At 44.3% G+C, this 26,448-nt stretch overlaps 1 protein-coding gene across 2 annotated transcripts in view; it reads right to left on the bottom strand.

The window, feature by feature from the left end:
* Positions 1–3,189: 3,189 nt before the first annotated feature.
* Positions 3,190–26,448, bottom strand: part of LOC139276174 (matrix metalloproteinase-16-like) — a 421,723-nt gene continuing 398,464 nt past the window's right edge. The window contains exons 9-11 of one of the 2 annotated variants that reach the window (XM_070893764.1): positions 19,816–19,931; positions 6,575–6,653; positions 3,190–4,940 (exon numbers count right to left, since the gene is read on the bottom strand). In XM_070893764.1, the coding sequence (XP_070749865.1) occupies positions 4,910–4,940; positions 6,575–6,653; positions 19,816–19,931 (226 nt within the window). In that variant the 3' untranslated portion in view covers positions 3,190–4,909. Of the gene's footprint in view, positions 6,654–19,815; positions 19,932–26,448 lie in introns of both variants that reach the window. The other variant, XM_070893755.1, reaches the window with a different exon arrangement.

The following is a 26,448-nucleotide window of genomic DNA, read 5'->3' on the forward strand; positions in this document are numbered from 1 at the left end:
GGTCTCACCGGCTGAAACGTTCATCATTCCCCATGAATCTTATTACAATTCAATAGAAATTGAGCTCAAAGGTCTAGAAATTGTGCCAAAAACAGGCACTGCAGGGTCGAATGTGACATACATCATGCACGTATTCAGTCCACATGCTAATATTGGTTAGGGGGCCTGTAGTCACCAGGGCATTAAACTAGCATTAAGCCCATTGCTTATGAAGATCGGGGTCCCAATGCCTGTTTCAAGCTCCTTTGTGAAATTGGTTGCCGACTGATCGCAGCCTGCACTGTGCAAGCTGCGACCACTTTTCTCAGTTTATCCTCCAACCTTTTTACTTAACTTTTGCTCCTCCTGGTTCCACGTTAAGACTGTGGGTCTCTGCTTGTCTGTGCTCATACCCCCATCCTTCCCCGCCCCCCCAGACTCAGGTTAGGGCCTTGGCAAAAATCCTAGCTGGATGATCTCGCTTTCCCCTCCACCACCCCCACCCCCAATGACTGGTGAGCTATCTCCAGGTTGCAACTGGTGCCTGCAGCTTGCCACTAATAAATGAGGCAGGCAGCCCAATTTGCCATGGTCCTGGGGCCAACCACTTTAGGCACCTGGATTGGTCCACTTTGGTACGATCCATTTTCTAGGCCTATGTCTTTTTAAGTGGGATCCATCGGCATGGCGAATGAAAAGGTCACAATAAAGTGTTAGGTTTTACAATTTCTTTAATTTATATTGCTGTATTCCATATTAACATTATTAGTATTTTATAGCATTGTACTTTAACAAAAAAACTTCAAAATAATACATTGTAAAAAATCTGTAAATGTACAAGCATAGGGGGACATGTGCATCGACACTGCTACAGCTGGTCACCGAAAACAATGCCCAGAGCAACATCTGATGAATCAAAGCAATTGTGCTAACATTGGAGGGGAATATCTGTGGGTCTTCTCATGCTTGTCCACTGTAACTTCGATGGAAGGGCTATGGAAACACCAGGAAAATGGTGTAAGCAGTAACTACGACGTTTTTCTGGGGTTTCTGCGAATGTTCCGTCAAAGTTATGGTAGATGGGCGGTAGAACCCCATGAAAATTCACACTCGTTTTTAAAGAGAGACATGCGATTGAACTCAACATTCAGCTAGATTGGTGTCTTCACCGATTTAAAATGACTAATTCTGGACTCTTTTAAGGTTTTTGTTTGTGATTATGGCTCATCTCTAACCAGCCATACTTCAGGTTTAGGTCAACCAAGTAGCAGAGATTAATAGAAAAAACTGTGAGTATGGAAAATCTGAAATAAAAATAGAAAATGGTGCAAACATGCACAAGTCAACTAGCATCTGCAAGAGAATGATAGGTTAATATTTTGGATGTGACCCTTCATCAGAACTGACATAGTAGAGAAGAGAGACAAAAACACAGGGGAGGAGGGGAAAACAACAGGCAGCGGTCAAAGCTGCTAACTATTTTCATAAAAAGACTGCCTCTTGACCTCTATTGTTTTTACTCTAGGCCAAACAAATTACTGCAGCAACAATTTGAGCAGTCCTATTGCTAATGGTGAACTGTTCGCTTCATCTGATAAGCTGAGTTTGGGAAAAAAAGAATAGAATGGTTGCGATAGAAGGATCAATGGAGGATTAATGACTGTAATTTAAGTGGGAAAGTTGTCTAATTAAGCAGTATTTTAGGTAAAGATAATTGCAGAGATTTTGTGAAAAGTTGGAATGACTGATGAGCTAACCTTCTTGGAACTTTACCAAATCCTACACGGTTCAGCAAACATTTTCTTAGTCAAAAAACCTTTTAAACTAAATTAAAGATGTACATAAAGCAGTGCTTTTCACTTAAGCTTCTTTCAAATAAAAAGAAAACTAAGGAGCAAAGGCAACTGTAAATCCATAAACTTTTGATTAATTTGGCCCAGACCGAAGGCTATTTGAAAATGGAGGGATGCCAACATTGCCACCATGCTAGATTGGGTCTAGAGTCACTCATTGGTGAGTTTGTGATGTTTCTTGCTTGTATGGTAATTGTTTTTAAAAAATACTGTAATTTATCAATAATGCCAACAGTGTAATATCCTATTAATCCTATCAATGTCCTTAGAAAGCTAAATTTTGCCTGTAACTAGCTTTTTCATGGTTTTCTTAGTTTATTTTTGCTAACTTTTCTCAATCACATTGAAAGATGGTGTAGTTATCATTAGTTTTGCATAGTGCAATGCTTACTAATAATATTATGATTGCCATATCTCTGGAGTCTTCCCTTTAAAGAAAGGAGAGTGGCGTGCAATGGCTCAGTGGGCTCTCGCACTGAAGAGATGACCCGTACAGACAGGAAGATCCCATGTTCAATCCCTGACGTATGCTGAGTTAGCAGTGGGGTGTTACAATTGGCCTTGTGTTCGGGAGAGAAACAATGGCTAGGGTACCCACTCTTGATCTATCCACCGACCCCTGCTGTTAGTGTATATCTGTGAATGTTGGGTGAATAGCTTGCTACCAGGGCTCACATATGAAGAATGGGTGAGGCATCATAGTTTGACTGCTATGTTATGCCATCTTTCTATAGCATTCATTTTATTTCCTTGATTTTATATCATGTTTCTTTTCAAACCATTATTTTTACTAAATGACAATGGACTTCATGGCTACCATCAGCTTTGTCAGATCCCTATGACTTAAAGATAGTAAAACAAAACTTAATAAGCTCCCTTTAAATGTAATACTTCTGGCAAAAAGACATCGATGTGAGTGAGAATGGGTGGCAATGTTAAAATGCTATGTTACTCTGTCTGTCAACACTTCCAGAATTGCTCCTGTAGATTCAGAAAGTTTATCAACGGTGAACTGTTTGATGGCGAATCTAAAAATCTCAGTAGTTAAAGCACAATGCAATGATTTGAATGAAGATCATTACACGTTTGTACCACTAATTAAATATCCATTTATTCCATCCTTTTTCACCACTGATTAACCCTGGGTTTGTTATAGTAAATAGATCTCCCAGCAAGATTCATTTCCCTCTGTTAGATTACAGGAATTCAAATAATTTCGATCTATTTTAATGAATCTCATAAACACAAATCAGAGAAAAGTATATCATGACACATTCAACAAAGAGTTCTTATGTTAACTTCATAGTCTGGATTCCCATTTATTGACAGGTTCTTTTTTTCATTTTTAATACAACACAGTGAAAGAGTGATGCTGAATACATAAGATATATAATAGTATAAAAAGCCATTTACCCTTCCTGAAAAAAGACACTTACAGCTGACATTAAGAACTGTTTGAAAATAAATATGAGTCAATAAATACAAAACAATCACTGCACAGCCCTGAACTCCTTGCTTGTCATGGTTGTGTGTGGGGCAAGGGATGCGTTGATTTGAATGCTTGATATGTATTTAATTGATTGTGACCACCCATAGCAGCCGAAAGTTTATAGCAAGAAAATATAAACATAAATAATCCATTACATATGACCAGTTATGTTCATATCTGGAGTAACACTCTCCTCCTGCTCCCTGGACCTCTATCCACCACACGGTTACCAGGGAGAAATCAAAGGGTTTACTGACTAGAAGCAACTTCCTTGTTCAGTATGTTATAAGCACTAGAACCATGCATTATGCCAAAAAAGAGGCAGCTGAGGAATCGTAATAGCTCAGATTTGGGGAGAAATAGGTTGCGGTTCCCTGAATATCAACACATGACCTATCTGTGCCTTTACTATCAAGCTGCTGTGCAAGTCATTTGTTTACAAAGGTCAGATACAATGACCAAATGGAGATGCTGAACAAAAGAGGTGCAGTGGCACAAACTAATTACAATGGACAGTGTAATGTATTTGCTTCATGGGATCTTGCTTAAGAATTCATAGCAACACATTGTTATCAAGAACTAGTTGGTTTATTAACAAAGGTTTAACAATCAAACTACACATTACTGGTTCATCCACTAGGCTCACAACTGCATATCTCATCGTGGATGACTTCGACCCAACTGACTGGGGTTTTATTGAGTTTTGTGAACATTTCGTGACTGGCTAAGCCACTCGCAATGCAACAGCTCTACAAACCTGTGAGCATACTCACTGGCGCATATATTACAGACAGAACATTTAATTGTGAATGAAAGTCTTTGAAAATGTATTTAAAACACACTGGGAATACTCCAGCACAGAATCTAGACCATAGGCCTTATTGAAAAGTACAATTATGTTTAACTGTTGGTAATAACAGGGAATAATAAGTCAGGTCAATTATGTGAATTTAATTTCTTTTCCTGTTACTTAATTTCTTTAGTTGGCAGCTAAAGGTCAGAGACGAGAGACAGGAAGAAAGGGAAAACTCTTTACGGATGTGGAACATTAACGTTTTCTAAATTAAGACATTTAAAAAGTTCAGTAATTACAACAGCCTGAAAATATATTGAGTAATGTTAAAGGCAAACCTTTAACTATATTAAAAGCCACTTTTCACTCACGTTTCGTACAAAAACGAGTTCTGAGTAATGTGAGTTACATATTGGTGAAATGGCTGTTTGTTACATCAGTGCACAGCCCAATGACAGGTTGGCCCCAAGGGGAAGCAGCTCTTAAAATCAACAAAGGTTTCAGTCAGTTACTGAGTTTTAAAATACTGAGTGAAACAACTTTTGCTGCAGGTTTATTAAAAGCTACAGCAAACCACAGTAGCTCTGTAATTAAAACCTTTCCCCATCTATAGGTGAAAACTGAAAGAAGCCCATCTCTGAAGATGTTTTGTCCATTAAATCATCCATTTGGAAATTTTGAAGCAAGTTTGTGTCCTCCTGGTAATGAATGATCTCTGCTCTTCACTGAATTTCTGGTCTTCAGAGCACTGGGGTCAGTGGAGGAGAGGAGGGTGAAAAGTGAGAGTTTTAATGCTCAAACACCATTGTACCGATCGTAAACTTCACTGCAAAGACATACACAACTTCAAACAGGATTCTTTCAAAAGTTGGCTTTTCAAGCTTCTACCTATCTGTCAGAATTAATTTAGGGGTAACTGTGGACCGCTGTAACTTTATAAATTGTTATTCGTACACTTAATGCACATAACACTGAGATGCTTAACAATGGTACCTTGGAACTGAGGGTACTGTAGTGCACTGTTAATGTCTGTAGGTCCCAGGCTTTATATAATAGCATTAACCAATGAGAATGCATGGATTCATTGGCAATTAAGACATGCCCAGAGTAGACTAATTTACGTGATAATCAACACATATCTTATTCAATATCCCTAGATAAAAATATCTCATGAACATTAAAATGAAATTGACTGAGAAATTAACCACACTTTTGATTATATGTAGTCCATTAATGCACACTTCTTCAACCAATCAGGAATTCATCCATGGCATTATACAATATGTATATTAATGCTGATGTCGCTCTGGCAGCAATTTCAGGTAAAAGTTACATCACTTTTTCTCAATATTTTCATTTCTAGCATTCTACTACAATTCCTAATTTTCTATACTAAAAATAATCCCTTTTGATGGGTTTATAGAAGTTTGAACAGCCCTGTGCATGGCAGCATGAAAACCAATCTATAGGAACTCCCTAACTGTAGTTCTACACTTCCATTACACAGCATTTAAATCTATATGAACAATAGCTATTGAAAATCCCACACATTGACTTTGCTCTGAACTGCATCAACAAAACAAAAATGAAAAATATATTTAAGGCTGTTAAGAATATTGCAGATATTTTGGCCCCTGTTACTTGGACACAGGATTGTCAGAACAGTCCAATTTTCTACGCTTTGTAATCCTGGTCTCAGACTTGAAAGGATCAAGTGCAGCAATATTTCCTCATTAGACAGATAGTGATCCTCTTTGGAAAATGAATGCAAAAGGTAAAGGGTCTTTCTGGTTCAGAAAAAAGATTAAGTCAGCAGAAGGATTCTCAACACAACCCTCAAAATCGGGAAGAGATCAGGTTCAGGATTGAAGTATAGTACCAGTCTTGATAAAGATCTTGAGAAGTATTTTCTTGTTTTTCCTTTTTTTAATCTGGAATCAAAGTCCACTAGGGCATCAAGCGTGCAGATAAAAGGCCTATACGGAATGGCGCACCAAAGAAAGACAAAGGACTGAAATACAGATGATACCGTGTATCATGAAAGCTTCCCCCTCTCTCATTTATAATCTCCACTCATGCTCAGAACAGACGACTCCGAGAAAACCAGCCATGATTCACGTGTCTCAGGCAGAAAGATGCCTGCTCATTGCTGGGTTCCAGCATTACAGCCCACTAGTTGAAATCTCATGTTGCTTCTGCTACAATCACACCCACTCTTGCATGGATCGCTTGCAGTATAGTATGTGGCGTGGCGTTCCTTTCCTCTTAAATTGAACCACTGTGTAAACCAACACCAGAAAGCACAAGGCCAGAGTACAAGGAATAACAATGGCTATGGCATTCACAGTGCTGGAAGTGTTATCAATTTTAATCACAATGTCAACATCATCTTGAGTATCATGCCTGTCCTTGTCTCCAGTTTTAGTTCGGTCACATCCCATCCACTCTTTAAGTATTGACCTTGGATAGTTTGGCTCCACCCTGAGTTTGTGGTTATTGAATTTCCAGTACTCCTTTCCTTTGTAAAAAAATGTATATCCTGGAAATGTAAAAACAAAATTATTCAGCCTCACGAGTTAACACAATAAAAAAAATGGAAATTGCTTTTTAAAAAAATTAATTCACGGGATGTAGGCGCCGCTGGAAGCCCAGCATTTATTGGCTATCTGAGTGGCTTGCTAGACCATTTCAGAGGGCAGTTAAGAGTCAACCACATTGCTGTAGGTCTGGAGTCACATATAGATCAGACCAGGTAAAGATGGCAGATTTCCTTCCTTAAAGGAAGGACATTAGTGAACCAGATGGGTTTACAACAATCTGGTCAATTCATGGTCACTATTACTGACACTAGCTTTTTATTCCAGATTTATTTAATTAACTGAATGTAAATTCCCCACCTGCCATGGTGGGATTTGAACCAATGTCTCCGGAACATTAGTCCAGAATTACTAGTCCAGTAACATAACCACTATGATGCCGTTTTCCCCATATAAAAAATAAAACTATACAACAGGCCAGTTGATGCATGCAAGCGGTGAGGCAACATTTTGAGCACATTATTTCATCATTACTGTCAGGGCTTCAAGAAAAGCTCCTTTATATAATGAACCAAAACAAAAAAAGTAAAGCAGGAGGTAGAGGTCAAAGGTACAGATATACTAATTACTTCCTAAGAGTCATCTCTAAGAGGTGTCTACTGACAGATGACTTTATGCTAGATAAAGGGCCGTACACTAGACAAAAGGATGTAAACTAAACAAAAGGAGCATATACCTGACAGAGAGCTTAGCAAGTCGCATGCCTATCAGGGAAGTGCAAAATCTGCTAAAGGCAACAGCTCGTAACAGGATGTAACTTAAGAGTCATGGGCCCCGAAATTCACGGTCCTGGGAAGGACTGTTACTGCCCGTTTGCGGCGGTCATTCTCAAACTCGAATGGCCACTGCTTTGGGCTCAACTAGCCGCCTCGACATAGATTCGGCCCGGGAGGTTTTGTAGTGGTGTGGGCCACTGCCGACTCTCGTGGCGGTGTGGGGCTTGCGGCAGTAGTGATGCGCTAAAAGTGCGCACCGCTGCCACTCTGTCCCCGGACCCATTTTCAGCGTGAAGAAGCCGGCCCTTTAGCTGACGGTGCCCCCACCAGCTTTTAGGGCTGGTGCACAGTGGCAGAGATCTCGGAGCCATGGGAGCGGAGAGAGACAAGAAGGTAAGATCCAAACCTGAGGGTGTTCAGCACCAAATCCGCAATCAAGGGGAGAGAGAGAGAGAGGGAAAGAGAGTAAACGATAGAGAGGGAGGAGAGGGAGGGAGGGAGAGAGGGAGGGAAAGAGAGAGAGAGAGAGAGAGGGTGAGAGACAGTGGGAGCGAGAGAGAGGGAAGGTAGCAAAAGAGAAAGGAGAAAGAGTCAGGTGAGGAAAGGGAATGAGAAACAGAATGAGAAAATTTGATTTGGAGAGAGAGAAAAATAGAGAAATAGGAATAGAGAAAGAGAAAAAGGGGGAAAAAAACTAGAGAGAAATAGAGATCCTGAGATTAAAAGAGAGAATACTGATTTCTCAATCCAGGGGCTCAGACTGGAAATGTCACCCCAGCTCAGCATTCTGAGCGGTAATAAATGGGAATCTGTTTAACCTCCGACGCCTCCAGGCTAGATCCAAGGTCGTCCCATCCTCTGTCATCGAACTACAGTACGCAGATGACGATTGCGTCTACGCACACTCAGAGGCCAAATTCCAAGCCATCGTCAATACTTTCACCGAGGCGTACGAAAGCTTGGGCCTTACACTAAACATCTGTAAGACATAGGTCCTCCACCAACCTGACCCCACCACACAGCACTGCCCCCCGCCCCCCCCGGTTATCAAAATCCACAGTGAGGCCTTGGACAACGTGGACCATTTTCCATACTTCGGGAGCCTACTGTCAGCAAGGGCAGACATCGATGACAATGTCCAACACAGCCTTCTGTGTGCCACTGCAGCCTTTGGTCACCTGAGGAAGAGAGTTTTTGAAGGCCAGGACCTCAAATCTGGCACCAAGCTTATGGTCTACAAAGCAGTAGTGATACCCACCCTCCTATATGGCTCAGAGACATGGGGCTAAAACCTCCACTTTTTTTGCATGATTAACGCCCACTTAACGCCCATTTTACCGCTGAAATGACGTATAACGCCCATATAGCGCCCATTTAATACTAACATTGGTCTGAAATCATAAGTACCACAACCAATTACACCCAACCCCCGTCTACAACCCATTTTTTCCGCCACTGACATCAATCAAATGTTCAACATGTCCAGCAACACAGAATACAAAGGCAAAGCAGGAGCATGGTCCCCAGCCCCCATATATTGCAACAAATTGCATACACCCAGATGGAGATATAACACAGCCATCACCTGCACACATGCACCTCACGTTCCTTTCCCCCTCTCCTTCTTCTCCCCACCTCTACCCCTTCCCCTCCTCGCTCCATGGCGCCTGGCCGAGGAGCTCCTCAGGCAATGACTCATTGCGGGGGGGGGGATAAAGCAGATGCAGGGGTTGCACGGGTACGGAAGCGGAGTTGCCGAGGGGGCAACATTCTCTGATGCAGAAGCAGGATCTTGGTCCTTGCTCTCATCTGTTGTTCGCAGTGGTGGGGCGGTACCTAGGAGTGGAGTGCCATGCTCAGGGACCACTGGGAGGCCTGTGGCAGCAATGTTCCTGCCTATCGCATTCAGGGACTCTGCCATGCGTGGAATGTACTCGCTCATGTTGGCCAGGTGTCGGGATATGCTCTCCAATGTTTCGATGAGCTAGTCACCAATGTCTACAGTTCTCCTGGACAACTGTACCATCTCTCCGCTGTCATGTCACGCTCGTGGAACAGACCTGCCGCGTCCACCGAGGCCTCCGTGGGGTTGGCGCCGTCCTGGGGACGAATGGTGTGCCCTGTGGCGAGGTGCTTGGGGCTGGTACCTCCAGAATGGAGGCGAGAATGACTGAAGGACCACAAGATGGCCTTGGGGTGGAATGGCTTCTGGAGTGTGGCGATGTAGGTTCTTTGAAGTCCGCGCTCTCATCCGTCGAGAACAGACCCAGCGGATTGACGGGCGACAAACGGAGCTCCTCAGCACCAGATGTAGTAGGATCGTCCGCCGACTCCTTCCCCGCGCTCCCACCGCCTGGCCTCTGTGGCCTTGTCTAGGGCCGCGCTGCTGGCTGAGCTGCAAAACACAAATGAGGTAATTAGAAGAGAAGGGGGTGCTAGGGTGACAAAGTGAGTCCAGCGCTACACACAGCATATGCACAACAAAAGCGCCACAGCTAGCAAAATCATCGCAGACATCACATTTCATGACCATCAACAAATTGTGCATTACAATGATTTTCATTAGACCAGCATTATTTCTATGACACTCTTAGAAATCATCTATCATATATGAATATTCAGATATGAGTTGGTGTGGCATCTATTGACTTTACATCACGCAATGGTGTAAGCTTTACTCACATGGTATCACTTCAGGGTCTGCAGATGCGTCCGTGGCTGTCCGGGGGTGCTTCCCCATGAGTGTGAGCAGCCGCTCCTCCATCTCAGTGATGTCGCTGGAGGCTGGTGCCCCCCCCCACCCGTTCGCCTCTGCACAGACCTCATCATCGATAGCTTCTTCTGTAAAAGGTAACAGGACGACATGGCATGAGATCATTGCGTGATATCATTGCTAGGTACTGTCACAGAGACTGATACAACACACAGCCGACAGATGTAATCATGATTATTATGATTATCATTCTTTACCTAAAGATGTACACCGTGACTGCAGGTTTTGAGTAAAACATTCCCAGTAAAAGTACAAGACCTCACATCTGATGATAGTCACTCATGACTGTTACAAATCAAATTATATAAATACATAAGTACATGTAAATCAATGTAATACTTACTCTTGCGGATCCCACAAGGTCGTTCCATCGTTTGCGGCATTGGTTGCCCTCACGCACCTCGTTGGTTGCCGATGAGACCACCTCTGCTATCTCGGTCCATATCCTCTGGTAGGCCTTTGGGGTGGGCTTCCTACGCCTTCCCTCTGTCAGATCACACCAACGTAACTCAACCTCTTGCAGGAGGGAGGCATTTGCCTCGTCCGAGAACCTCCTGGCTCTTTTGTGGCCTCCAATGTGCTCCTCTCCCACCTCACTGCTCTCTCCAGCGTCAGTCTTCATTCTCTCCAATTTCGGGCAAATTTGGTCAAATATGTGGCTGGTAACAGCTAATTTTTGTTTGCCTACTTGCTGCGAAGCTCTAAAGTCTCCCTCCTTCCTCCCAAAGCAACCACACCACACCCAGCCACGCCTTCAGTCCCTCTGAGCTCCCTCTCTCTCTGTCTCCTCTTCTGCGCATGACATGGTGACCCTTGACCCCCAGAATCGAGGAATCGAGCATTGCCATGCCGTTGCTAAGGACGGCCACGCTTTACGGCAGAAGGTCAAAAAAATTTAACGCTGCCGCCCATTTGATATCACTCGCGGTAATGCCCATTTTCAAAAATGTAAACTAGGTGTTTTGAGAATAGACGAGAAGCCGGCGATCTGAAAACCCTTTTTCCCGTCCACGCTGGAAATAATGCCCATTTTTGGGCACTAAGCACAAAAGTGGAGGTTCTAGTCCATGGACTATTTCCAGTTGACACCTCAAAGCACTGGAGAAATACCACAACGCTGCCTTCGCAAGGTCTTGCAAATCCATTCGGAGGACAGACGCACCAACGTCAACGTTCTCGCTCAGACCTGTGACAGAGACTGTAGGTCTCACATTGGACTGTTCAGCCATCTGAGAACTCATTTTTAGAGTGGAAGCAAGTCGGTTTCGACTGCCTATGATGATCTTATGCGTGCCTAACCTGCAACTTTGCCTCAGTGTCTCCCCTGTGGCTGCCTCATGGGTCTGGGAAAGCTGCTGTCTTCCCTGTGTAGAAGTTGCAGATGTCCTTCTAGGATGCCCTTGAGCAGCTTTGGGCCTGGAAGGGCCGGCTGGAGACTGGTGAACACCTTCCTGGGAGGGTTCAGTCTGACTTGGCTCGGGCAAAACCATGCGTGGAGGCACTGGCGGAGTGCCAGGTCTGGGGCCAGGAATGCTGTGAGCCGGAGGGAGCGCATCTTAGAAACATAGAAAATAGGTGCAGGAGTAGGCCATTCGGCCCTTCTAGCCTGCACCGCCATTCAGTGAGTTCATGGCTGAACATGCAACTTCAGTACCCCATTCCTGCTTTCTCGCCATACCCCTTGATCCCCCTAGTAATAAGGACTTCATCTAACTCCCTTTTGAATATATTTAGTGAATTGGCCTCAACTACTTTCTGTGGTAGAGAATTCCACAGGTTCACCACTCTCTGGGTGAAGAAGTTTCTCCTCATCTCGGTCCTAAATGGCTTACCCCTTATCCTTAGACTGTGTCCCCTGGTTCTGGACTTCCCCAACATTGGGAACATTCTTCCTGCATCTAACCTGTCTAACCCCGTCAGAATTTTAAACGTTTCTATGAGGTCCCCTTTCATTCTTCTGAACTCCAGTGAATACAAGCCCAGTTGATCCAGTCTTTCTTGATAGGTCAGTCCCGCCATCCCGGGAATCAGTCTGGTGAACCTTCGCTGCACTCCCTCAATAGCAAGAATGTCCTTCCTCAGGTTAGGAGACCAAAACTGTACACAATACTCCAGGTGTGGTCTCACCAAGGCCCTGTACAACTGTAGCAACACCTCCCTGCCCCTATACTCAAATCCCCTCGCTATGAAGGCCAACATGCCATTTGCTTTCTTAACCGCCTGCTGTACCTGCATGCCAACCTTCAATGACTGATGTACCATGACACCCAGGTCTCGTTGCACCTCCCCTTTTCCTAATCTGTCACCATTCAGATAATAGTCTGTCTCTTTGTTTTTACCACCAAAGTGGATAACCTCACATTTATCCACATTATACTTCATCTGCCATGCATTTGCCCATTCACCTAACCTATCCAAGTCGCTCTGCAGCCTCATAGCATCCTCCTCGCAGCTCACACTGCCACCCAACTTAGTGTCATCCGCAAATTTGGAGATACTACATTTAATCCCCTCGTCTAAATCATTAATATACAGTGTAAACAGCTGGGGCCCCAGCACAGAACCTTGCGGTACCCCACTAGTCACTGCCTGCCATTCTGAAAAGTACCCATTTACTTCTACTCTTTGCTTCCTGTCTGACAACCAGTTCTCAATCCATGTCAGCACACTACCCCCAATCCCATGTGCTTTAACTTTGCACATTAATCTCTTGTGTGGGACCTTGTCGAAAGCCTTCTGAAAGTCCAAATATACCACATCAACTGGTTCTCCCTTGTCCACTCTACTGGAAACATCCTCAAAAAATTCCAGAAGATTTGTCAAGCGTGATTTCCCTTTCACAAATCCATGCTGACTTGGACCTATCATATCACCTCTTTCCAAATGCACTGCTATGACATCCTTAATAATTGATTCCATCATTTTACCCACTACCGATGTCAGGCTGACCGGTCTATAATTCCCTGTTATCTCTCTCCCTCCTTTTTTAAAAAGTGGGGTTACATTGGCTACCCTCCACTCCATAGGAACTGATCCAGAGTCAATGGAATGTTGGAAAATGACTGTCAATGTATCCACTATTTCCAAGGCCACCTCCTTAAGTACTCTGGGATGCAGTCCATCAGGCCCTGGGGATTTATCGGCCTTCAATCCCATCAATTTCCCCAACACAATTTCCCGACTAATAAGGATTTCCCTCAGTTCCTCCTCCTTACTAGACCCTCCGACCCCTTTTATATCCGGAAGGTTGTTTGTGTCCTCCTCAGTGAATACCGAACCAAAGTACTTGTTCAATTGGTCCGCCATTTCTTTGTTCCCCGTTATGACTTCCCCTGATTCTGACTGCAGGGGACTTACGTTTGTCTTTACTAACCTTTTTCTCTTTACATATCTATAGAAACTTTTACAATCCGTCTTAATGTTCCCTGCAAGCTTCTTCTCGTACTCCATTTTCCCTGCCCTAATCAAACCCTTTGTCCTCCTCTGCTGAGTTCTAAATTTCTCCCAGTCCACGGGTTCACTGCTATTTCTGGCCAATTTGTATGCCACTTCCTTGGCTTTAATACTATTCCTGATTTCCCTTGATAGCCACGGTTGAGCCACCTTCCCTTTTTTATTTTTACGACAGACAGGAATGTACAATTGTTGTAGTTCATCCATGCGGTCTCTAAATGTCTGCCATTGCCCATCCACAGTCAACCCCTTCAGTGTCATTCGCCAATCTATCCTAGCCAATTCACGCCTCATACCTTCAAAGTTACCCTTCTGTATTCTGGCCCGTGGAGCATGAATAACTCACCAGGGGCAGCACAATACCAGCACCACTAATCTGAGGGAGCTCAGGTCGGTGCTGTGGCGCCACATCGGAAGGTCCCCCGTGGCCCGTGATGGACCCAGCCACAAAAGCAACACTGAGGTCTCGACGGGGCATCCAGCATAGACTGCATGCGAGCAGCTACAGTCTGAAAGCTACCAGATATGACAGCACTTAGATGCTCCATCGACTCTTGCAGAGCCAGGGCCATCCTCTCCAAAGCAGCACCGATACACTCGCTCCCTTGCGCCTGTGCTCCAATGGCAGCTGCCACATCACCCTAGGGGTGAATTTCCCATGGGAATAATGCCCCAATTAAGACTGCAAACTTTCAGGTTTGAAGGGCTAATAAGACTGGAACATTTTTTTGTGGTCAAAAGCTGAATTTGGATCCAATGGCCGTCGCAAACTTTGCGGCGCTAATCGGGGAAAGAAGGCCTTAATACCACCAGCTTTCTGACTGCACTGAATTTCAGCTCCATAGAGTCAATACTGCCCAGAAGGATGCCATTCGGCCCATCGAGTCCAAGCCGGCCCTCTGTAGAGCAATCCAGTCAGTCCCATTCCCCCGCTCTGTCCCCGTAGCCCTGCAAGCTTATTTCCCTCAAGTGCCTATCCAATCTCCTTTTGAAATCATTGATCATCTTTGCTTCCACCACCCTCGTTGGCAGCGAGTACAGGTCATTACCACTCATTGTGTAATAAAGTTCTTCTTCACATCCCCTGCATCTCTTGCCCAAAACTTTAAATGTGTGTCTCCTAGTCCTTGTACCATCAGCTAATGGAAACAGCCTTTCTCTCTCTACCTTATCCAAACCTGTCATAATCTTGTACAGCTCTATCAAATCTCCCCTCAACTTCCTTTGCTCCAAGGAGAACAACCCCAGCTTCTCCAGTACAACCTGCCTATCAATTTTCACCCCTGGTACCAGCTCTACCATCTCCGCTTCTAACGATATTTTGTCAGCATTCTCTTCCTTCGTAAACACCGATACAAAGTACTCATTAAGTATTCTAATCTTGCGCCTCTAAACTTGTCACCTTCTTTATCCTCAGTGGGCCACAGCCCACCTCTTACTACCCGCTTACTATTTACATGCTGGTGGAAGACTTTTGGGTTCCCCTTTATGTTAACTGCCATTCTATTCTCGTATTCTCTCTTTGCCAGTCTTATTTTCTTCTTCACTTCCTCTCTCAACATATTGTATTTGGCCTGGTTCTCACTTGAAGAATTCACCTGAGATGCATCATACAACCTCTTTTTTTTGTTTCATCATATTCTCTATCTCCCTCATCATCCAAGGCCATTAAAGGATATATTGTGGCTGTGGCCAAAGAGTGGAATAGTTCTTCACAATGGCACAGTGGAGACATGTGATTAACACTGCTCCCTTTAATGCTGAAGAGCTGGAGATGCTACTGCAGGAAAGCAGCGTGGCCCTATTTGGGGCTGAAGGCCACCCTCTGGTAAAAGCACAGGTGGCAACTGCATGAAGGGAGGTCAGCAAACAAGTCAATGTAGTCACCCAGGTCCCTTGTATCTGGCTACAAATGAGGAAGACGTTTGCTGGTATCAGAAGAAAGGCCAAGGTAAGTGTGCTCTTCATTTTTGCTCACATTTCTTATGAGGCCCATCAACTACGGCACAACTCCCTAATTTAGGACCTGCTGCACATTTTGTGAGGTACCATTTAAAATATTATACAAAACTTTTTCCCTTGGTACACACTCTATCATTGTTTCAAAGTTGAACTGCACATTTTTGTTGCAGGTGGAGTAGACAGCAAACATATGCTTAGGATTCCACCCTGATTCTCTCCTCTGCAGTTCAAAAGTTTCATGGTTGAGTCAGCAGTTGTGAATATAAAGGTGAACTCTGGTGTCTTAAGTGGTACTCTCTCAGTGTTTCTTCTTCAAATAATGTGACTACCTAGACTGCCACATAATGAAGGAATCATGGCTGGATAGTTACAGTTGACCTGCATAAATATGCTTCTGTTTGGGTTTTAGGAATAATAATGTGTCTTTCAGATGAGAAGTTAAACAGAGGCCCCTGCCTGCCCTCTCAGGTGGACGTAAAAGATCCCTTGGCACTATTTTGAAGAAGGGCAGGGGAGTTATCCCCGGTGTCCAGGCGAATATTTATCCCTCAACCAACATCACTAAAAAGATTATCTGGTCATTATCACATAGCTGTTTGTGGGTACTTGCTGAGCACAAATTGGCTGCCGTGTTTCCTACATTGCAACAGTGACTACACATCAAAAGTACTTCATTGATTGTAAAGTGCTTTGGGATGTCTGGTGGTTATGAAAAACTCAATATAAGTACAAATCAGTCTTTCTTTTTTTATTTTTTTCAAAATTACTAAGTTAGGATAACGTGACATGAGCCGACAGCATCATTGGTTAATTGGTATAGGGGGCTATGGTGAATGTGTAGGCAGTGAGACAGAGAGAGAGGGGTGGGATCTGAAAGTCAGAGATATTTCTGTGTAAAGGCAGACAGCCTGAGCAAAATAAAACAGCTGTGTAGATGTAATTAACTGTATTCTTGTAGACATTAGATAGAAATTGTATCACATGACTTGATTTTAAGATAGTTAAGGGGGTTGCTATGGATACAAAACTATAATGGAGAAACAACTGATCACTCAAGGCCAGTTTGACCGCTCACAGTCTAGAGAACATTAACCTTACTTTCGCCTTGTGCACTGACCTGTATAAAATTCTATAGGGAATAGATAAGCCAAATTTAGATTTTTTTTTGCCATAACCATAAATTCTGTATCCATGGGGCATGGACTTAAGTCTTCAAAAAAGGGAAGATGAACAGACAGTGTAAATTTAACTCGGGGAGCACACAGGATGATAGATATGTGGATAACTGCCCACGAGATAGTAGAGATGGATGGTGTCAGCAAATTCAAGATAGATTTGGATTGTTTTTTTGGTGAAAGAAGTTATTGAGCGGTATATCAGGCAGCAAACAGAATTTCATTTTTTAAACATTGGATCGGGCCAGGTGACCCTCAATGGCCTTAATGGTTCTATACATTCCTTTAATACTATGTAAAAAGTCATAAAAAATAATGGAGGTAAATGAGCTCTCCAATGAAGGGGAAAGCAATGTGAACAAGAGAATCCTGCTGGGAAATTCCTGGAGACAGCTGAGGTTATGAAGTTGTTCAGACAATGAGGTGAAAGGTACCCAGAAGGAAGATGAAATATTCAGGGTGATTTGTGATCTGACACTTCACCCACTGATCAGTGCATGCAGAAAGCAGATCTCAGGAAACTGTGGCCACACAACCCGTGATTCATTTATTTATTCCGTTAAAATTAGCCACAACAACTTGTATTTACATATCACCTTTAACGTAGAAAAATATTCCAACGAGTAGTCGAAACAATGGAGGCTGAGCCAAAGAAAGAGATCTTGGCAAGGTTGACCAAAACCTTGGTCAAAAAGGTGGGTTTTAAGGGTGGTCTTAAAGGAGGAGAGGGAGGTGGAGAGGCAGAGGGGTTGAGAGAATTCCAGAGCCTAGGCCGAGGCGGCTGAAGGCAGGCTGCCATTGCATGGGCTGCGCACCTATTATTTCCCAAAATACACTCCCTGTGAACAGCATTCCACAGTGGCAATGCTGGATTGTGGAATCTCTCATGCTGTTCACAAAGTTAGAATTGACTTTGTTTAGAGAGGTGCTGGAGGTCAAAAATGGAAAATTTGAAATGAAAATGTGAGAGCGAGCTGAAATGGCAAGCATCAGGAAGATTTAAGATTATGTTGATCGACAGAATGGAGATGATTGGCAAAACATCAAATTGTAAGAGCACGGGGGGGGGGGAGAAATTGGCCTGGTTTGCACCTCCCATTAGTGCCTCTGGGGGGCGGTAATGGGGCGCTAAGGGCTTACCGACGAAATCAGCGATGCCCGCGAACATCCCTGGCGGGTTTGCGCTGCGCTAAAATTTATTGCCTCGATCTCTTGTGCCCCGGAGATCATGATGTCATCCGGTGCAGTGCCCCGTTACCAACCCGGATGCAATATTCGCTCCCGCCCCCTGCAGCATCGGCGAGTGACAACAAAGGCAGTTGCAGGAGGAATTGTCACCACGGCTGGCTGCTTGGGGAGTGGTAATTAAAGGCAGTGGTGGTCAGGTAGGGCACAATTTAATTATGTCCCCAGAGTGATGTATTTTGCTATTTTTGGACCCCGCGATTGCACTCTCTTAAGAGTGCTTGGGGCTGCTCTGCGCATATCGCAGGTGCCATCGCCCAACAGACACAGCCTTAGGATTCAATCAATACAGCATTGGCCCTTCCCTTTAAGGGAGGGAAAGAGCCTGTAAAGACGGCAGCGCTGCCCCGAACATTGCTGAGCGCTCTGCCAATACCGCCCCTCTGACATCCTTTAGCGCTCTAAGGGAAGTGGTAGCACTTGATTTAGCGCTCCACTTCTCTCTTTGAGCACTAAACAGGAAGTTCCTGGCAGAATCAAAATCGTTCCTGCCCGACGATACCTTTGCTCTCCTGCAAAAGTTATCTCCCCAAACTGGGTGATACACAATTTCTAGCCCATGGTCATTATATGCTTTGGGGGCAGATTTTCCTTTTTAGCATTGTGCATAAAGCGTCAATTGGGCACAGCACATAGAGGAAATGTCATCTGGAGAGGAATGCATGCCAGTAATGGAGCCCACTTAATTTTCCGTTCATTCATTTAAATTTATGAGGAAAGAAGTTTGTGCAAAAAGGTGAGCTAGTCAGGCACAGCTAGTATTCTGACCCGAGGAGGAAAAATTCGGTGCATTAGTGTCTTCCGTTCGCGCACTCAGTGGTGCTAACGGAGCGCAAATGACTTTTCACCCGTGCTTGTTGCTGCTACCGACTCCCATGAAATTGTGTGGGAATTTAGTGGCGGCTGTAACCGGTAGTGCCCCGCTCCGCTATGCTGGCGATGACAATGTCATCACCATGCGCAGGGACCCGTTTTCATCCCGGAACGAAAATTCAGTAGTGTCCCCTGAGGGCTGTAGAAAATTAAAAATGGCCAACTTACTGGTCGCGGCCTTCTTTTTTGTCGATCGCAGGGTCCGTGCCGCGATCTTGCAGCCAGGCACTCTGCTTGTGTGCCGGGCTGCACCTGCTCCCTGGTGGTCCACTGATGGCCCCATTTCCCACCCGCAGAGTCGTTAGTTTGGCCCTCCCCTTTAATGAAGAGGAGGGCCCTATCTATGTGCCAACACTACACGTCCCACCATGTAGCACTGCTAACTTCGCGTGGCTTTACGCCCCGCTCCCGCCCCCACCCCCAGGAGGGAGTGCAACGCGATATTTTGCCTTCCCCTTCCTCTCAGGGGCAATAGCCCAAATATAGATCGTGGGGGGCGGAACTTCTGTTCCTGGCACAGGAACTTCCGTCTTGTGGCTGTTACGGGCCAGTATTTCGCACCTAAGAAGTTTGAGACTGTAAGTTGGGAGCTTTAAAAATCATCAGTAGACTTCTATCCATTCAAATTGTGCTGATTTCAAACCCGGGTCTCAGACTTGACCTGGGACCTATGGTTAAGAGTGGTAGCACTTTACAAAATCTAACCTTAACTTTGAGTGCTAAATTTATAATGAAGGCAATTAAATATTATCGTTAGCACAACGATTTGAAACCCAGTGCAGTATCCGATTTGTTATGTTTATGAAAAATGAAAAATCATTTACCAGATAAAATCAATATACAGAAAAGTGCAAGTTTGAACAAAATCAACACTGCAGCAGTTGATCATGTTTACATTTGCTCTTACCACTTTCTTTGCTGACAAAGGCCCCTTGTGGAGAGGCGGGGATTCCTTTCCATATTGAAATAGATTTGGGATAACCACTGTCTACACCATGTGTTTCTTCATTGTACCTCCAGTACCTATAAGCAGAAAAGAAAAAATAAGTGTGAACAATATGATGTTCGAAAGCTGGGTTTAAATAATACTATCAGAGAGTAGAGTCCTAAAATTGCAAAACTCTGCTCCCAGAGTCTGCTCACCCGGAGTATAAATTGAAGAACTGGGTGTGGAGATCAGCGCAGTCAATTTCAATTTTCCAATCAATGATTTTAATGGAGGGTCTTGCATCTTAGGAGCTGGTGTTTCAGCTGTAACTATTGGTGATGGCAGGTGATTCGCTTGTTTTTATCTCCACCTTGAATGCCCTTGTCTCCAGCAAAATCTTTGCTGCCTCCCATCGCAATTAATTCCCCAGAACAGCTCCCTACTTCACTCCATCAAGTCCAAGGGGTGTAAACTTCAGATCTGGGTTGATTAAATCAATCCCTACAGGGCCTCACTCTCCTCTACCTAAACAGCCCACTATTTTTGAATCATCCTGGAGAGCAAAGACAACCCCAGGCTTATTTTCTCTGCAGCAACTGCCTCAATAACTCCTTTCCACATCCTCTCCACCCTCACCTCTAACAACAAGTGCAAGGACCTCATCTCCATGATGGAGACCATCGATTCAGTAGCTTCACCCACCTCCTTCTGCCCACTAAATCAAACATTCCCCGGTCCCATCTCCATGCTTGCCTTATTTTCTCTAATTTCGCCCCCATCCCTCTTAAGCTCATCATAATGGTTACCTCTTGCCCTCTCAACCTCATTTCATCTAAACTCATAAGCACATCCTGTCACCCATTTTAGCTGATACTGTAGTGTAAATGGTTCCCTTAGATTGGCTCACTTTCCCCTTTCAGTCAGAACATGTTGGCGCCACATCCTACTTGAAGACTAGATTGTATAGTTCAGGGTAACTCTTTAGTATAACACTGAGAGGCCACTGCACTATTGGATGTCTTTCGAATGATAAACCAAATCCCTGCCTGCCTATTGAACAATCCTATAGCATAATTCAAAGAAAAGCACATAATTCTCCAGGTGTCCTTGTCAACATTCGTCCTTCAACCAACATCACGAAAACAGATCTATTTATCTGATTGTAGGATCTTGCTTTATGCAAGTTAGCTGTCACGTTTGCCTAAAAAACAATAGTGAGTACACTTCAAATGGAATTCATCGGTTGTGAAGTGCTTTGGGAGGTCCTGAGGCTGTATTTTCTGATACCAGACAATTTCTTCTTCCTGATTTGTAGACATGTGTGCGAATCTTGGATGAACTAATTCCATGCAGTTTGAACGTGTGCATTTCTGGAGTGTGGCTCCCAGTCTCAAATAATACCTCACTCCTTTGGTGCACCTACAGCAGTACCTCCAATTTTTCAGCATCAAAAGTAACTGTGCTGTCTACATATTTCCACTGTACCATTTTGAACAATGGGTGTAGTTTGTTGCCTTTTTGCTCCTGATTGGAACACTCACCCAGCGGCCGTCCCTATGAGGAATTGGGGCACACGCTGTGCACAATTTTCTGACCATTTTATATTAATGGTTGATCAAATCATACCCAGCATACACCTGAATTTCTAATACGCGCTTCCTGCCAGAAGCATAAATCAACCCCAATTAGTCAACTTTTTCTACTATACCAGTTGCCCTTAAATGACAAGTTACAGCCTGATACATTCTGCTGCCTTGTTGGATTTTATGTTTTACTGCCAAGTGTCCCATAGGCCAAGGTCTCTGGGTAAGCTTTTCATTTGCTCGTATGCCTGCTCAAATTAAAGAGGAACGTCTTCTATCAACAAAGTCAGTGCCAGCCATCATCTGGGCTGCTGGTGCATATAAGGTTGCACCACAGGTCAACTCAACCTTTTGTGGAAAATCAATACATAACTATTATCATGGTTATTACTTCAAACTATCAAGATATCACTTTAATATTACATACATTTTTGTAAACTTTATTGTAATCTTCATTTATTTTCCTTGGAAAAAATGTTTCTTATGGTTCTTTTTAATGTCTTATACAAATTTTGCTTTATTGTTTGCCTTCATTTTTATCTAGTTTTCATTTTTATCCAGTTTTCACTCTTGTGCCTTTGTTTTACCTCCTTTGACTTTTGTTTCCTTTTCTTATATTTTATGTATTTTCATCTTTGAGTACTTTCCTGTTTATATTGTTCTCATTTTCCTTTCTTCTCATTGCTTTTTCTTTTACTCAATTTTTATCTAGTTCTTGATCTAGTTCTGTCTGCTTCCAGAAGCTCCTGTTTACAACAGTTTATTGTCACTGCATCAAAGGAACAGTGTCTGATTAGCACAAAAAATCCATACTAAAACAACACAGCAATAGCCCAATCTTCCGTCTACCCCTAGGCATTATTGGGAAAAAAATGTCTACATGAAAAGTATAAAACCACAGTGTTATTGTGTCCTTTTGTAAACTCATGGGCCTAGATTTTCGACAGGTTTGCGACTGGTTTTTCACCTAGGAAAAGCGCAAAACTACTTTTTTGGTGCTAGAGTCGCACAACATTTTGCGCCCGGGCGGAAATTTCAGCAGTGGCTTTGCGCCGGCGCTAATACTTAGCACTCGCCTGATGTTTTCACCATTTGGATGACGTCAATCGGCGTGCAACATTGTGCTATTGCACTGGGTGGAAATCCGGCGATATCGCCCATTTTACCGTCCGCCCGGAAACCCGCCCGAAAAAGATCAGTCAAACCCAGGTCAGAGCCAGGGCACACCCAGCGCCATCTTAGAAACAGAGCAGAAGTTCAGTGCATAAAAGGATTTGGAGAAGAAGGCTGCGTTTTACACGGTGAACTTTTATGTGAGTTTATAGTTCGTTTTAAAGGATATTTAAGGACATTTTAAAAAATGGGGGCTATACTCATAGAAACATAGAAAGTTACAGCATGGAAGGAAGCCATTTCGGCCCATCATGTCCGTGCCAGCCGACCAAGAAATACCCAACCTAATCCCACTTTCCAGCTCTGGGTCCATAGCCCTTCAGGCTACAGCACTTCAAGTGCACATCCAAGTACTTTTTAAATGTGGTGAGGGTTTCTGCCTCTACCACCCTTTCGGGCAGTGAGTTCCAGACCCCCACAACCCTCTGGGCGAAGAAATTTCCCCTCAAATCCCCTCTAAACCTTCTGTCAATTACTTTAAATTTATGCCCCCTGGTTGTTGACCCCTCTGCTAAGGGAAATAGGCCCTTTCTATCCACTATATCCAGGCCCCTCATAATTTTATACACCTCAATGAGGTCTCCCCTCAGCCTCCTCTGTTCCAAGGAAAACAAACCCAGCCTATCTAATCTTTCCTCATAGCTAAGATTCTCCAGTCCCGGCAACTTCTTCGTAAATCTTCTCTGTACCCTCTCCAGTGCAAACACATCCTTCCTGTAATTCGGTGATCAGAACTGCACGCAGTACTCTAGCTGTGGCCTAACTAATGTTTTTTACACCCCCACTCCTAGCACCCCCTTACCTTCCCATGCTGAGCAGGAGATGCAACACCTGGCCTTTTGCCTCCTCCCTTCCCATTTTCCAGAGCCCCAAATACTCCTTCCAGGTGAAACAGTGATTTACTTGTACTTCTTTCAACTTAGCATACTGTATTCGCTGCTCACGATGTGGTCTCCTCTACATTGGGGAGACCAAGCGTGGATTGGGTGACCGCTTTGCTGAACACCTCCATTCAGTCCATAAATGTGACCCTGAGCTTCCGGTCGCCTGTCACTTTAATTCTCCACTCCATCCCTATTCTGCTATCTCTGTCCTCGGGCTCCTCCAATGAAGCTCAATGCAAGCTCGAGGAACAGCACCTCATCTTTCATTTAGGCACTTTACAGCCTTCTGGACTTAACATCGAGTTCAACAATTTCAGAGCATAACCTCTGGCCACATTTGGCTCCCTTTCCCTCCTGCCCGCCACCCCCATCTTATGTTTTTTTCCTTCTTTCTTCCCTCTCCTTTTTTTCTTTGTCTATAATGGCAGTTGGTCATTACTACGCCATTCATACCCTATTCAGATTAACCTTTTTCTGACTTCTGCCATTATCATTTCAATTCGGCCATCATCCCTTTTGTCTCTCTAATCTCTCTTGCCTTCCACCCTATCACACACTTTCCCTTTTGTTTTCCTTCCCTTCCCCCTTTCAGTGCTTAAGCATGTGCTGTTTTCGAACATTCGGCAGTTCTGACGAAGGGTCGTCGACCTGAAACATTAACTCGGTGTTTCTCTCCACAGATGCTGCCTGACCCGCTGAGATTTCCAGCATTCCCTGTTTTTATTTCAGATTCCAGCATCCGTAGTATTTTGCTTTTGTATTAGTGTTTTATACCGTTCAAGCACAACCTTGTGTTCTATGCCTCGGCTAATAAAGGCAAGCATTCCGTATGCCTTCTTAACCACCTTATCTATCTATCCCTTTGTTCCTCTAAACTTCTCAGTGTCCTACCCTTTCCTTGTTAGCCCTCCCCAAATGCATTATCTCACACTGCTCCAGATTAAATTCCATTTGTCACTGTTCTGCCCACCTGACCAGTTGATTGATATCTTCCTGCAGTCTACAGCTTTCTTCTTCATTATCAATGTCAGCCATTATTCCTCTCTACTGTCATTATACAGCGTCGAGCTGAAAAAAGGCTTATTGATGAGCATTTTGAGCATAATCGAAGAGGTTGCAGATGTATGGGGAAGAGGCCTTACCCCCACCCCCACAAGTTTACAGGCAACAGCACTCATACCTGCAGCTCTCTGAGGCACTGTGCATTAGAAGGCTATGCTTCCGAAAAGAGGTGGTCACAAAGATATGTCAGCTCATAAAGACAGACCAACAGCCTACCAGCGACAACAGGACTGCCATGCCCATTGAGGTGAAGGTAACTGCGGCACTCGCCTTCTATGCCTCTGACTCCTTTCAGGCATCAGCGGGGGACATATGTTCCATCTCGCAGAATGCTAAACATTGTTGCATTCACCAGGTGACTACTGTACTGTATGCATGCAGGATGGAATTCATAAACTTCCCAATGACCAAGGAGGCACAGAATGAGAGGGCTGTAGGTTTTGGATGAATTGCTGGCTTCCCCATGGTTCAGGTTGCCATTGACTGTACACACATCACCCTGCGAGCACCTTTACTCAATCCAAAGGTTTACCAAGACCAAAAGGGATTCCACTCCATGAACGTGCAAATTGTCTGTGACCATACTCAGCACATCATGGAAGTCAATGCCCAATATCCAGTGAGCATTCACGATGCTTTCATCTTGCATGAGAGCAGTGTCTCATGCCTGTACGAGTGTCAACCACAAGGCCAGAACTGGATGCTGGGGGACAAAGGTTACGATCTGGCTCATGACCCCCCTCCGGAATCCTCAGACAGAAGCCGAGCATCGCTATAATGAGACCCATGCAGCCATATGCAACATCGTCGAACTGACAATTGGAGTGCTCAAGCAGTGCTTCCGATGCCTGGCCCACTCTGGAGGCTGCCTACAATACTCCCCTCAGCAGGTCTCTGAGTTCATTGTGGTGTTCTGCATGCTACACAACTTAGCCATCATGAGGGGACAGGATCCCAATGGGGATTGCAGGACCACCTCATGAGAGAGGGGAGGAGGAGAAGGACGAGGAGCCTGCCGAGGAACCCATGCCACCACCACCACCACCACCACAGGGGAGGCCTTGTGCAGCTTTCATCACTGCAAAAGCCTTACGTCAGCAGTTCATAATTGAACACTTTGCTTGAAGAGTGAACGGCATATTTGACTGTTGCCTGGCCTCTTGATCCCACCATGTTGACTATTCCCACTCTTATTCTGCAAATGAGACACTACACAGGAATGGTTAAGGTGAACAAAAGAATTTAATAAACATTGTAAACTTGTTAAACATAATTTTGAACTTTAAATAAAATTTGAATTTGAACAGAATTTGTAAACTTTTTAAACTTTAAAAAACAACAAAACAACAACCCCTGCACCGAACATCTTTTACCTCCGGCTCTTCCCCGCCGCCCGCCCCCCCCTCTTCACCCTAATCCCCCTTCCTCGCGTCACGACCCTACCCAAGTTGGCACCAAGAGTTCATGCAGCAAGGCGGCCAGAGTCCTGAGACAGAGTGAGGTGATGCACTTTGGGAAGACTAATAAGGAAAGGGTATACACATTAAGCGGTAGGCCACTTAATGGTGTAGATGAACAAAGGGACCTTGGAGTGCTTGTCCACAGATCCCTGAAAGTAGTAGGCCAGGTGGATAAGGTGGTTAAGAAGGCATATGGTAAGTACTGCAGAGAATAGAATACAGCCAGGGTGATCTCCTGGACTAGTTTCGATCGCCTGGATGGGTCGGAGAGGAATTTTCCCAGATTTTTTCTCCCTGTATTGGCCTGGGTTTTTATCAGGTGCCTCTTCCAGGAGATCACATGGCTCCAGTTGGGGTGGAGTGTAGAATGTTTCAGTATAAGGGGTGTGGCAGTTGTGTGAGGTGGACTGGTTGGGCTGGGTGCTCTTTGCCTTTCCGTCATTGTTCATA

The sequence above is a fragment of the Pristiophorus japonicus genome, chromosome 1 (genome assembly GCF_044704955.1).
Source record: "Pristiophorus japonicus isolate sPriJap1 chromosome 1, sPriJap1.hap1, whole genome shotgun sequence".
Lineage (NCBI taxonomy): Eukaryota > Metazoa > Chordata > Chondrichthyes > Pristiophoridae > Pristiophorus > Pristiophorus japonicus.